This window comes from Neoarius graeffei, chromosome 26 (genome assembly GCF_027579695.1).
Source record: "Neoarius graeffei isolate fNeoGra1 chromosome 26, fNeoGra1.pri, whole genome shotgun sequence".
Taxonomy (NCBI): Eukaryota; Metazoa; Chordata; class Actinopteri; order Siluriformes; family Ariidae; genus Neoarius; species Neoarius graeffei.
The window spans coordinates 19,934,185-19,946,573 of NC_083594.1; the positions used below are offsets into that span (position 1 = coordinate 19,934,185).

Sequence of the window (12,389 nt, forward strand, 5' to 3'; positions counted from 1 at the left end):
GTGTGAATGGTTGTTTGTCTATGTGTCAGCCCTGCGATGACCTGGCGACTAGTCCAGGGTGTACCCCACTTCTCGCCCATAGTCAGCTGGGATAGGCTCCAGCTTGCCCGCAACCCTGCGCAGGATAAGCAGTTATGGCTAATGGATGGATGTTCAGGGATTTCTACAGATCGCTTTATGCGTCTGAGCATGCTTCTCATCCCAAATTGGACAGCTTCTTTCAAAATCTGAACATGCTCCCTGTTAGTGAAGGGTCCAAAAATATTTTAGAAAATCCAGTTACCACTGAAGAACTGAACGTGGCAATCAAATCGCTTCAGAGTGGGGAAAGTCCGGGCCGGATGGGTTCCCATCTGAGTTCAAGAAATTTTCAGCCCAATTAATTCCTCACATGCTTAACATGAATAATGAATCCCTTGAGCCAGGTGTACTACCCCAAACGTTAAGGGAGGCATTTTATATCCCTCATCCTGAAAAAGAATAAAGATCCTAGCTACTGCGAATCCTACCGTCCAATCTCACTGCTGAATGTAGATGTTAAGATTTTAGCCAAAGTGTTAGCACGAAGATTAGAAAGATTTTTACCCCAAATAATTTCCCCTGACCAAACAGGATTTATAAAAAAAAAAATTCTCTTTTTTTTTTTTTTTTTTTAAATATCAGATGAATGTTAAATGCAATTTATCATCATTCAGATCTGGCCACTCCAGAGCTCGTTATGTCCATGGATGCTGAAAAAGCATTTGACCAGATGGAGTGGGAGAGTTTGTTTTATACATTTAAATAAGTTTGGTTTTGAGACACAATTTATGAACTGGATTAGATTATTGTATACCACACCACTAGCATCAGTCTGTATAAATGGGATGTACAGTGGTGCTTGAAAGTTTGTGAAGCCTTTAGAATTTTCTATATTTCTGCATAAATATGACCTAAAACATCATCAGATTTTCACACAAGCCCTAAAAGTAGATAAAGAGAACCCAGTTAAACAAATGAGACAAAAATATTATATTTGGTCATTTATTTAGTGAGGAAAATAATCCAATATTACATATCTGTGAGTGGCAGAAGTATGTGAATCTTTGCTTTCAGTATCTGGTGTGACCTGCTTGTGCAGCAATAACTGCAGCTAAATGTTTGCGGTAACTGTTGATCAGTCCTGCACACCGGCTTGGAGGAATTTTAGCCCATTCCTCCATACAGAACAGCTTCAACTCTGGGATGTTGGTGGGTTTCCTCACATGAACTACTCGCTTCAGGTCCTTCCACAACATTTCGATTGGATTAAGGTCAGGACTTTGACTTGGCCATTCCAAAACATTAACTTTATTCTTCTTTAACCATTCTTTGGTAGAACGACTTGTGTGCTTAGGGTCGTTGTCTTGCTGCATGACCCACCTTCTCTTGAGATTCAGTTCATGGACAGATGTCCTGACATTGTCCTTTAGAATTCACTGGTATAATTCAGAATTCATTGTTCCATCAATGATGGCAAGCCGTCCTGGCCCAGATGCAGCAAAACAGGCCCAAACCATGATACTACCACCACCATGTTTCACAGATGGGATAAGGTTCTTATGCTGGAATGCAGTGTTTTCCTTTCTCCAAATATAACGCTTCTCATTTAAACCAAAAAGTTCTATTTTGGTCTCATACGTCCACAAAACATTTTTCCAATAGCCTTCTGGTTTGTCCACGTGATCTTTAGCAAACTGCAGACAAGCAGCAATGTTCTTTTTGGAGAGCAGTGGCTTTCTCCTTGCAACCCTGCCATGCACACCATTGTTGTTCAGTGTTCTCCTGATGGTGGACTCACGAACATTAACATTAGCCAATGTGAGAGAGGCCTTTAGTTGCTTAGAAGTTACCCTGGGGTCCTTTGTGACCTCGCTGACTATTACACACCTTGCTCTTTGTTGGTCAACTACTCCTGGGGAGGGTAACAATGGTCTTGAATTTCCTCCATTTGTACACAATCTGTCTGACTGTGGATTGGTGGAGTCCAAACTCTTTAGAGATGGTTTTGTAACCTTTTCCAGCCTGATGAGCATCAACAACGCTTTTTCTGAGGTCCTCAGAAATCTCCTTTGTTCGTGCCATGATACACTTCCACAAAGATGTGTTGTGAAGATCAGGCTTTGATAGATCCCTGTTCTTTAAATAAAACAGGGTGCCCACTCACACCTGATTGTCATCCCATTGATTGAAAACACCCAACTCTAATTTCACCTTCAAATTAACTCCTAATCCTAGAGGTTCACATACTTTTGCCACTCAGATATGTAATATTGAATCATTTTCCTCGATAAATAAATGACCAAGTATTATTATTTTGTCTCATTTGTTTAACTGGGTTCTCTTTATCTACTTTTAGGACTTGTGTGAAAATCTGATGATGTTTTAGGTCATATTTATGCAGAAATATAGAAAATTCTAAAGGGTTCACAAACTTTCAAGCACCACTGTATTCTGAGCATTTTACAATCTCCCGTGGAACAAGGCAAGGCTGCCCCCTATCGCCATTACTTTTTGCGTTGGCCGTCGAACCTTTACTCATTGCAATCAGGCAGGATACTACATTTAATTGGCATATTCAGGGAGGAGTTAGAGAAAAGAATATCATTCTATGCAGATGATATGATGCTGTACATTTCGCAGCCAGACAGCTCCATACTCGGGGTCCTCTCCATCCTCGAGACCTTTGGTAACATTTCAGGATATAAATTAAATCTCCAGAAAAGTGGTGTTCCTTATTAACTCCTCAGCCTGGCCTTATCCTCTTGATGCATTTCCCTTTAAGGTTACTCAAGGTCAGTTCACACAGTTCATATATGTAGACTTTTTTTTTTAAGGAAAATTTCGACCCGGCGGCACGGTGGTGTAGTGGTTAGCGCTGTCGCCTCACAGCAAGAAGGTCCTGGGTTCGAGCCCCGGGGCCGGCGAGGGCCTTTCTGTGTGGAGTTTGCATGTTCTCCCCGTGTCCGCGTGGGTTTCCTCCGGGTGCTCCGGTTTCCCCCACAGTCCAAAGACATGCAGGTTAGGTTAACTGGTGACTCTAAATTGACCGTAGGTGTGAATGTGAGTGTGAATGGTTGTCTGTGTCTATGTGTCAGCCCTGTGATGACCTGGCGACTTGTCCAGGGTGTACCCCGCCTTTCGCCCATAGTCAGCTGGGATAGGCTCCAGCTTGCCTGCGACCCTGTAGAAGGATAAAGCGGCTAGAGATAATGAGATGAGATGAGAATTTCGACCCACTAGTAGCTAAGCTAGAGCAGAATCTTAAACGCTGGATGCTTCTCCACCTGTCTCTTGCTGGCAGAATAAATGCTATCAAAATGAATGTGTTGCCCAAATTTAGCTATCCCTTTCAATGTCTACCAGTGTATATCCCCATGTCATTTTTTTAAACATCTAGACACAATAATATCCAGCTTCATCTGGGATAATAAATGCCCGCGCTTGAGCAGAGCTCATTTACAACGTCCAGAGGTCCTAGGTGGTTTGGCACTACCAAATTTTCAGATGTACTGTTGGGAAGCTAACCTGTTCTCCATTGGCTATATGAGGATCCAGGTGCTGATGCCCCCTCGTGGTGCATTCCTGAAGCTAGAGCTTGTGCTTCCTCTTCATTGTCCGTATTAATCTATGCATCTACTTCTTCAGACAGTGCCCCATCTACAAAAAATATTCTAGTCAAATCAACAGTTAGAATATGGAAGCAGGTCTGGCAGCACTATGGATGGCATAGACTCGATGAAATCCCCAATCCATGAAAACCATATGTTTGCCCCCTCTCTTCGGGACACTATGTTTCTACAATGGCAGAATAGGGGCCTGCAGACACTGCAGGAACTCTTTATATTCATAGGCGGTCTCTTTTCAACAACTGCACACTTCTTTTGATACTTACAGGTGCAAGATTTCATCAGAAAACAGCAGCCTCGCTTTCTCCTCCGGATTCTGATATTGACTCTCTATTAACACCTGTCCAATCATTTAAAGGTATAATATCTAACCTGTATACTACACTATCGGCCCCAAAAAAAACTCATCTCTTGCCACTATTAGACGCAGATGGGAGCAGGATTTAGGTGAGGTTATGCCAGATAAAACTTGGGATGCAATATTAAGAGTCCACACATCCTCTATCTGTGCAAGACCCAGGCTACACCGGGCTCACTGGACCAAAGAGGAGTTGTCAGAGAAATTCCCAGACATTGATCCAGTGTACAATCGTTGTAAAATCTTCATAGCTACATACGTTTTGGAAATGTTTCAAGCTGACAACTTACTGGAACTCTGTTTAAAGACCCACTGACACAACTTTTTACACCACGTAATATGTGTATTTATTGTTTTATTGCTGTATTGTGAAATAAAATATCCAAAACTCAACTTGAATAAAGGGTCGTCTTTGTAGAAAATCAAGAATTTCAGAGCCGATTTTGTGTTTTTTGCCCTGGCTTCTACAAGCGCCATGAGCCATTTGCCCGTTTTTGCCGCTAGGGCGAGTGACGTCACATCAGTGTATGTCGTTCTGGATTGCATGAAAACAAAACATGAAGCAGGGAAGCTATCGAGATTGTCTGCCCTCACGTCTATTAAAGATTCTGTTTAAACAGCATAATGTCTTAAACATGTGGTCCTGGTCACGTCACACTATTGGTCCCACTCTAAAAAACATCATGTCTAAGCTCCTGTTAGATCATGCTAGATACAGTAGCTACCAGAAGTTAAGGTCATATTTATGCAGAAATATCAAAAACTCTAAAGGGTTCACAAACTTTCAAAACATGCCGGATGACATCTTGTATCTATCACTCCACACATATATCATGTATATCATCCTAACTAAATATCAGGGATGCAAACAGCGTGCCTTTTGGCGGATGGCGCCTTTTTCACGGCTGAATCGCGCAGAATTTTTTTTAGGGGGGGGGCGTTGGAGTGTCTGATTATAATTTCAAATTTCAAAAAAAAAAAAACAGTTTAAATCGGGAAGCTGCGCACATTTGTGCAGCCTGAGCAGCAGGACTGCGCAAATGTGCGCAGCTTCCTGATTTAAACTGTTTTTTCCTCATCCTTCCTGTTTCATGGACTGTAACGGATTTGCTTATTTAGTAATTTTAATACAGAATTTACTTTGAAATTATAATCAGACACTCCAACGCCCCCCCCCCCTAAAAAAAATTCGGATCTGCGCGATTCAGCCGTGAAAAAGGCGCCATCCGCCAAAAGGCGCGCTGTTTGCATCCCTGAAATATATGAAACAAGGTATTGGCCTTTCAGTTGTTGTACATTACTGGTATTAGCTGCTTTGGCCTATTGATAAGTAATATGCAATGGTATAAGACACATTTGTGACGTTACAACAAATTTTAAACAACATACATGTATTGAATAACAACACACAGCCATGTACCCTGGCTCGTTCTCTTTTGGCAAAGGCACCACCGGACTTTCGCTTTTTGACCGCCCCTTCGGGGGGTCTGCTGTCATCTGTTTCTCTTTTGACAGATTGATTCGGCCCGGGCCTGTCAAACAACGTCGGCACAGCTGACTCCTCCAACACCAGTGGATAAGTTGGATCAAACGTTCTTCGAGTTCTGGACGACAAAGTGAAACAGTGCTCCTCGAAATGTGCTGAACAGAGATGTGACCATTTTGTTGACTTCCAGTTCGCACCTGTTTTGGAAACGTTTCTTTCCCACTCTTTTGCTATTTCAGGGTGTTTTTTCCAAGGAAAGGAATGGAGTTTCACTCCTTCCGACGTGGTGTTAGAACACCCGTAAGCCACACATATAATCCCTTTTCGGTTAGACGCCATTTAACTTTTTCACGCAAGGAAATCACAACAAAACCACAGCTTAATATCACAAAAACGACACACTGATGTGACGTCACTTCCGGCATCTCTGAATGAGCCCAGTTCTTATCCAGGTCAATCTCCCAGCGCGAAATTTAAAATTACTTCTGATGTTTAAAACGGACAGTTAAACCAAGAATTAAAACCAGAATGTATCTTTGGAGTCATATATTGTTTGTTTAAAAATTAATACGAAATGACTGTCAGTGGGTCTTTAAAATGCTCTCGGAGGTCTTAGAGGTTACTATAGCCCCCTGTCCCATCAAAGCCCTTTTTGGAGTACCTTCTGATGTTTACACTTTAAACAAATCTCAGCGTGACTTCCTGGCTTTCTGTACACTGCTTGCTCGCTACCCTAATCTTTCTGAAATAGAAAGATACCATCCCTCCATCTCATCTCTAGCCGCTTTATCCTGTTCTACAGGGTCGCAGGCAAGCTGGAGCCTATCCCAGCTGACTACGGGCGAAAGGCGGGGTACACCCTGGACAAGTCGCCAGGTCATCACAGGGCTGACACATAGACACAGACAACCATTCACACTCACATTCACACCTACGGTCAATTTAGAGTCACCAGTTAACCTAACCTGCATGTCTTTGGACTGTGGGGGAAACCGGAGCACCCGGAGGAAACACACGGGGAGAACATGCAAACTCCGCACAGAAAGGCCCTCGCCGGCCACGGGGCTCGAACCCGGACCTTCTTGCTGTGAGGCGACAGCGCTAACCACTACACCACCGTGCCGCCCGACCAGGAGCATTTTATATTATATGAGACTGGAATAAATTAAACATACACCGCAAGATTCATCTGGCAAATTCTATAAGATTTGGCAGCCTTTTCTGAGATACACAGAAGAAAAATTAGAGCTGAAAGAGAACACCTAACTATGGGACAGCCACTGGCTCTGCTTGACTGGTTGTTGAACACTCAAATTATCTTTATGTACTTTTTCATAATTAAAAATATATATATTCTCACATTCATTTGTTCATTCATTTATCTTCTCTCTTTTTATAAGAAGTTTTTAAATATGTATTTTTGTTGGTTTATTTTGGGGGGTGGGGGATCTGTTCCGCTTCAGTATGTTTCTCAGTGTGCCAAAAAAACAAACACCTTACATTTAAGTGATGGAGATTAACATGTATTGCAAAAATCAATGTTTATAAATTAGCAATTTTCAAATGCAATGCTGAGGAATAAAAATACTTTTGGCCATGCTGTTATAGGAAAATTAAGCCACTTTATGTTCAGCCATATTGCATCACTCCATTGTAGATTATTTTCCATAACAGTATGTACTGTCTTCCTCTCCTCCCCTTACCGGACAGGCAAAATGGAAGTATGCTTTTAGGGGCCACACAGGACACCAACAAGCATTTGGAGAGTTTTTGTTTAAACAAGCATTTGCCTGTTTATGGGCAATTCCATGTAAATGTCAACCTCACCATGCAAAAATAAAGCAACGTAATACATCAAAACCACTCCCAGAGATATCACCTAGGCCTGTATTTTACAGATGTGAATAAGTTGAACCAATTTGTAACCAACCTAATATGTCACTGTCAGTCTTTCTTTCTTATAATGTAAAACCCAAGCTAAAATCAACTTTGATCATGTACAATTCTATATTATTGCCACAAGCCACAGAAATGTATGCTAAAATCCACAAAACAGCAAAACAATAGCCATCCTAAATATTATTTAAGAACTTTGATAGTTTTAGCTGATATTTAGAGAGTTTTTCAAAGGGTTATGGTGGTTAAATTGCTGATTTTCTAAACATATGCGATGTCGATGTCAGACACGTCACATCCAGAACGCTGACTTTTCCTTCCGAAACTCTGCATGAAATACAAAATATTTTAAACAAAGATTTTTTAATATTCACCTTGGACCCCTCTATCAAACGGATATCTCCATTTCGACATTAGGTTTACAATTTCACAGAGTTTGATAAAAATGTACAGTCACCCAAGAAAAGTGATACTTTTTCTGTCACATCCATAACGCATCTTTTATTGGCATTTTCTGGCATGCCCCAGATATACTATGGGAATTGTTCTTGTTCTATCACTTCTCCAGTATGGTACAGCCTTAAAATATGCAACACCTGTTTAAATACTGGGAGACAAAACATGCACTGGGTCATTTGTTGCCATTTTGAGTTCAAGTGTCACGTCCATAACGCTGGAATTGCTCTTATACAGTCAAATCCTGGGGGAATCTTGCTTCTGGTAACCATTTAGCCCAGTGGGTGTTATGAATCTGAATAAGATTCCAGTATAAAGTATGTTTAATATAACACTACACTTAATCTAATGAGTCAATTACATGGCAGTATTCACATCTAGGGGTAATTTAGCTCCACCTCTGCCTACCTTTGTGACTTTTGTATAATGAGAGGGGAAAAAAATAAAATACAAGCACACTTTCATACAGCCAATTTAATATCAATACGATATGATGATCCCCATTAAAATCCTAATACTTAGTCTAATCTTAATTAGAATTAAACCAGTTATGCCTTGTTCAAGACCTACTTTGATTTTTCTTTAGTACGTTTAGTCACATTACATTAATTCACATGGAAAAGTAGCAATTTAATGCACAGACTGTTAAGCAAACATTGTTCTTAAATACTGCCGATATTATTTTCATTGAGTAAGTGGACAAGACACATGAACTGATTCAATAATTTATTGCGCATCACAGACAGAAAATGGAATGTGGTTCTTAAGAGTGCAGGAACGTACCATTAAGTATGGCGCCATGTTTATTCAAGACATTGCCAGACTTCAACAAGGAAACTAAACCTACACGAACAATCTAACAAACTTCAACTTTGAATTCTATGCTTGTGAGAGAGCCATTTTTTCTTTATGCAACTTGATACTTAATAGAAGGAAGCTCAATACTCCTCTCCTTCCTCCTCTCCTTCTCCCTCAATGGAGTCGACACCAACTTCCTCATAATCCTTCTCCAGGGCAGCCATGTCCTCTCGGGCCTCAGAGAACTCTCCCTCCTCCATACCCTCTCCTACATACCAGTGCACAAAGGCACGCTTGGCATACATCAGGTCGAACTTGTGGTCGAGCCTGGCCCAAGCCTCTGCAATAGCTGTGGTGTTGCTCAGCATGCACACAGCTCTCTGGACCTTGGCAAGGTCTCCACCGGGCACCACAGTGGGTGGCTGGTAGTTAATACCAACTTTAAAACCAGTTGGGCACCAGTCCACAAACTGGATGGTACGCTTTGTTTTAATGGTGGCAATGGCAGCATTGACATCTTTAGGTACAACGTCACCACGGTACAGCAAGCAGCAGGCCATGTACTTGCCATGACGTGGGTCACATTTAACCATCTGATTGGCTGGCTCAAAGCAAGCATTAGTGATCTCAGCCACTGAAAGCTGCTCGTGGTAAGCTTTCTCAGCCGAGATCACTGGGGCATAGGTGGCCAGAGGGAAGTGGATGCGAGGGTAGGGCACCAAGTTGGTCTGGAACTCAGTCAGATCAACATTCAGGGCGCCATCAAATCGGAGGGAGGCGGTGATGGAGGAAACGATCTGGCTGATTAACCTGTTAAGGTTGGTGTAGGTAGGACGTTCAATATCAAGGTTTCTACGGCAGATGTCATAGATGGCCTCGTTATCGACCATGAAAGCACAGTCAGAGTGCTCAAGAGTGGTGTGAGTGGTAAGGATCGAGTTATAGGGTTCCACCACTGCGGTGGACACCTGTGGAGCTGGGTAGATGGAGAACTCCAGCTTAGACTTCTTGCCATAGTCAACGGAGAGACGCTCCATCAGCAAGGAGGTGAAACCAGATCCAGTTCCACCTCCAAAGCTGTGGAAGACCAGGAAGCCCTGGAGACCAGTGCACTGGTCAGCCTGCAGAGAAGAGACAATTAAAGATGGTTCAAATAAATGGCATCGTGTATGATTTTGCAACATAGCACGTCTAAAATATAGTTCCAGCTCCTCACCAGTTTACGGATTCTGTCAAGCACCAGGTCGATGATCTCCTTGCCGATGGTGTAATGCCCACGAGCATAGTTGTTGGCTGCATCCTCTTTTCCAGTGATCAGCTGCTCAGGATGGAAGAGCTGGCGGTAAGTGCCAGTGCGAACCTCATCTGAAGAACAATAAAGATGATGAATCAGCAACTTCTCATTGGCGTTATCAACTGAAGGACTAAGAAAGAATGGAGTTACAATACTCCACTTACCGATCACAGTGGGCTCCAGATCCACAAACACTGCCCTTGGGACATGCTTGCCAGCTCCTGTCTCACTGAAAAAGGTGTTGAAAGAATCGTCACCTCCACCGATGGTCTTGTCACTCGGCATCTGGCCATCAGGCTGAATACCGTGCTCGAGACAGTACAGCTCCCAGCAAGCATTTCCAATCTGAACACCAGCCTGACCAACGTGGATGGAGATACACTCACGCTGTCGGTAAAGAGAGGGGGGAGGGAAAAAAAAAAAAAAAAATCACGTCAAACCACACCTAGTCAGTACAGGCAAGGCTCTTTAGACCTGCCACACCTTTTGAAACTGGCAAATGAAAAAGGCAGTGCCCAGAAAACCCACATCCTTGTTTGTACTCTGCAAGCACAATTTCAGAACTGAGACTGTAGAGCCTGAAATATAATTTATATTCAAGTGCTACGGCATGAATATTAAAGTTACAAGCTGAATCACACCTTTAGTGATGAATATAACTCATATGCTTGAGAAATGCTGAAACCAGATGCATATTAATATTCCATGAATATTACACAGATCAAACTGACCCATTAACAACGCCGCCGCTCCCAAAGGGCTTTTTATTCTGGGGAACGAATTTATCACGCAAGCCATAATTTGTCCATTAAAAATCAGAACCAGTGTGTGGTGCAGTTACACCAGAAGTAGGTCCAAGCTCATGAAAGGCGAGCATGGATCCCTGAATGTGCCGCAGAGGGCTGGTCTAGCCTCGATCACGCCACTTATCCCCTCACACCTCCCTCTCTCGTCCTCCCCCAGTCTCTCCATCTTTGACTCCACCCGGCTGTTGCTGTGGGATTTGCACATTTCTTCCCAGGGGTCGTGCTGTTGCCTAGCAACAAGATTTCGGATTCAAATGGACTGAACTAGCAAACAGCCAACGTTTATTCGGAATTTTCCACGGCTGGTACATCCTGTTAGAAACACCAGAACACCCAGCCTCCTCTCGGTTCAGTGACAAAGCGCACTTTGGGGTGATTTTCTGTCTGGGACAATACTGACACTATCGCTCATTTATCTAGAAGGAACTAGCATACATGCTAATCAGATTTATATACAAATCTGATGGCGGAACCAGGAAAACCACACATTTACATTACAACAACTGGTCAATTATAATTCTCTTTAGTGGAGGTAGGAACCGAAGTTATACCTCAACATGAAGATCGTCGTGTTAAATTGCTGTTTCCGCTTTCTTTAAATCGGATTTATGGCCATTTTTTTTCTGTTGAGAATGACGTAAGCGAAATGTAGGTCTGGTACCGGCGCGCGCTTCCCGCCTTTGTCCTTGACGTATCGAAATCTATATTAGCCATAATGGCGGCAGGCGCGCGCGCGTGCTGAAACCTTGCCTCAGGTCTCTGATGTGTCGAGATCAGTTATAGAAACAACCTCAGTGTAGCAGAGATACAGGCAGGCAGTGCGCGCACTGTTCTCAGACCTGCTAGAGCGGAATTATTATCTCTCTCTGAATAACGGAAGCCATGAGAATTTCAATTCCTGCAACGTCACTGAGACAAAGGCGGGAAGCGCGCGCCGATACAAGAACGCTATTCTGCCGACGTCATCTTGGTCGTTTTTGACACACAAGCGGCTGGAAATGTAATTAACCTGACGCTAGTTTGTTGTTTAGGAGTTTCGCTGCCGCTCTGTGGGTTTTATTTCGGTTCATTTCCCCCTTTCTCCTCCCTTCCAAAACCGCCGAACACGAGGAGAAAGAGCCGCCCCACAGCGCCGTCTGTCCACTCCGGCTCACAATAACCCAGCGCGCGGACAGCACCTGCGCCTCACACACTCACAGTTTAATCACAAACGCTAGCGAGTCCGCACACGGCTCTGTTTAAAATAAATAACTGCCCAGAATTCACACTTTTAGGTTCTAAACGCTACTCACCATTTTGGCACGTTAAAAAAATAATCAGCTCGAAGAAAGAAAGCAAAGCCTGATTGGTTGGTTGGGTCACGCGCCGGTGAAGTTCGTTACTCTGCACGACCGTTAAGAGTCGATGTAGTAACTACAGTCCCGTCCTCCTGCAGGCCCTGTTTATAAAGGCTCGTGGTGCCGAAGGGGTGGATCTCATGAATAAATAATCCGTCCTGGGTTTTTGTACAGGTTGCCAAATCCTCACTTTTAATCCCTTCTTCTTCATCCGCATGGACCTCATTATCTCACGGGTGAAAGGCAGGGTACACCCTGGACAAGTCGCCAGGTCATCACAGGGCTGACACATAGACACAGACAACCATTCA

General features: G+C 43.1%; 1 protein-coding gene across 1 annotated transcript; it reads right to left on the reverse strand.

Annotated features, from left to right (window-relative positions):
• Positions 1–8,556: 8,556 nt before the first annotated feature.
• LOC132874315 (tubulin alpha-1B chain) lies at positions 8,557–12,181 on the reverse strand. The gene is made up of 4 exons (XM_060910395.1): positions 12,034–12,181; positions 10,100–10,322; positions 9,858–10,006; positions 8,557–9,762 (listed from the first exon to the last, which is right to left on the reverse strand). The coding sequence occupies exons 1-4, from the start codon at positions 12,034–12,036 to the stop codon at positions 8,782–8,784; spliced, it is 1,356 nt and encodes a 451-aa protein (XP_060766378.1). The 5' UTR covers positions 12,037–12,181; the 3' UTR covers positions 8,557–8,781.
• Between the last annotated feature and the right edge of the window lie 208 nt (positions 12,182–12,389).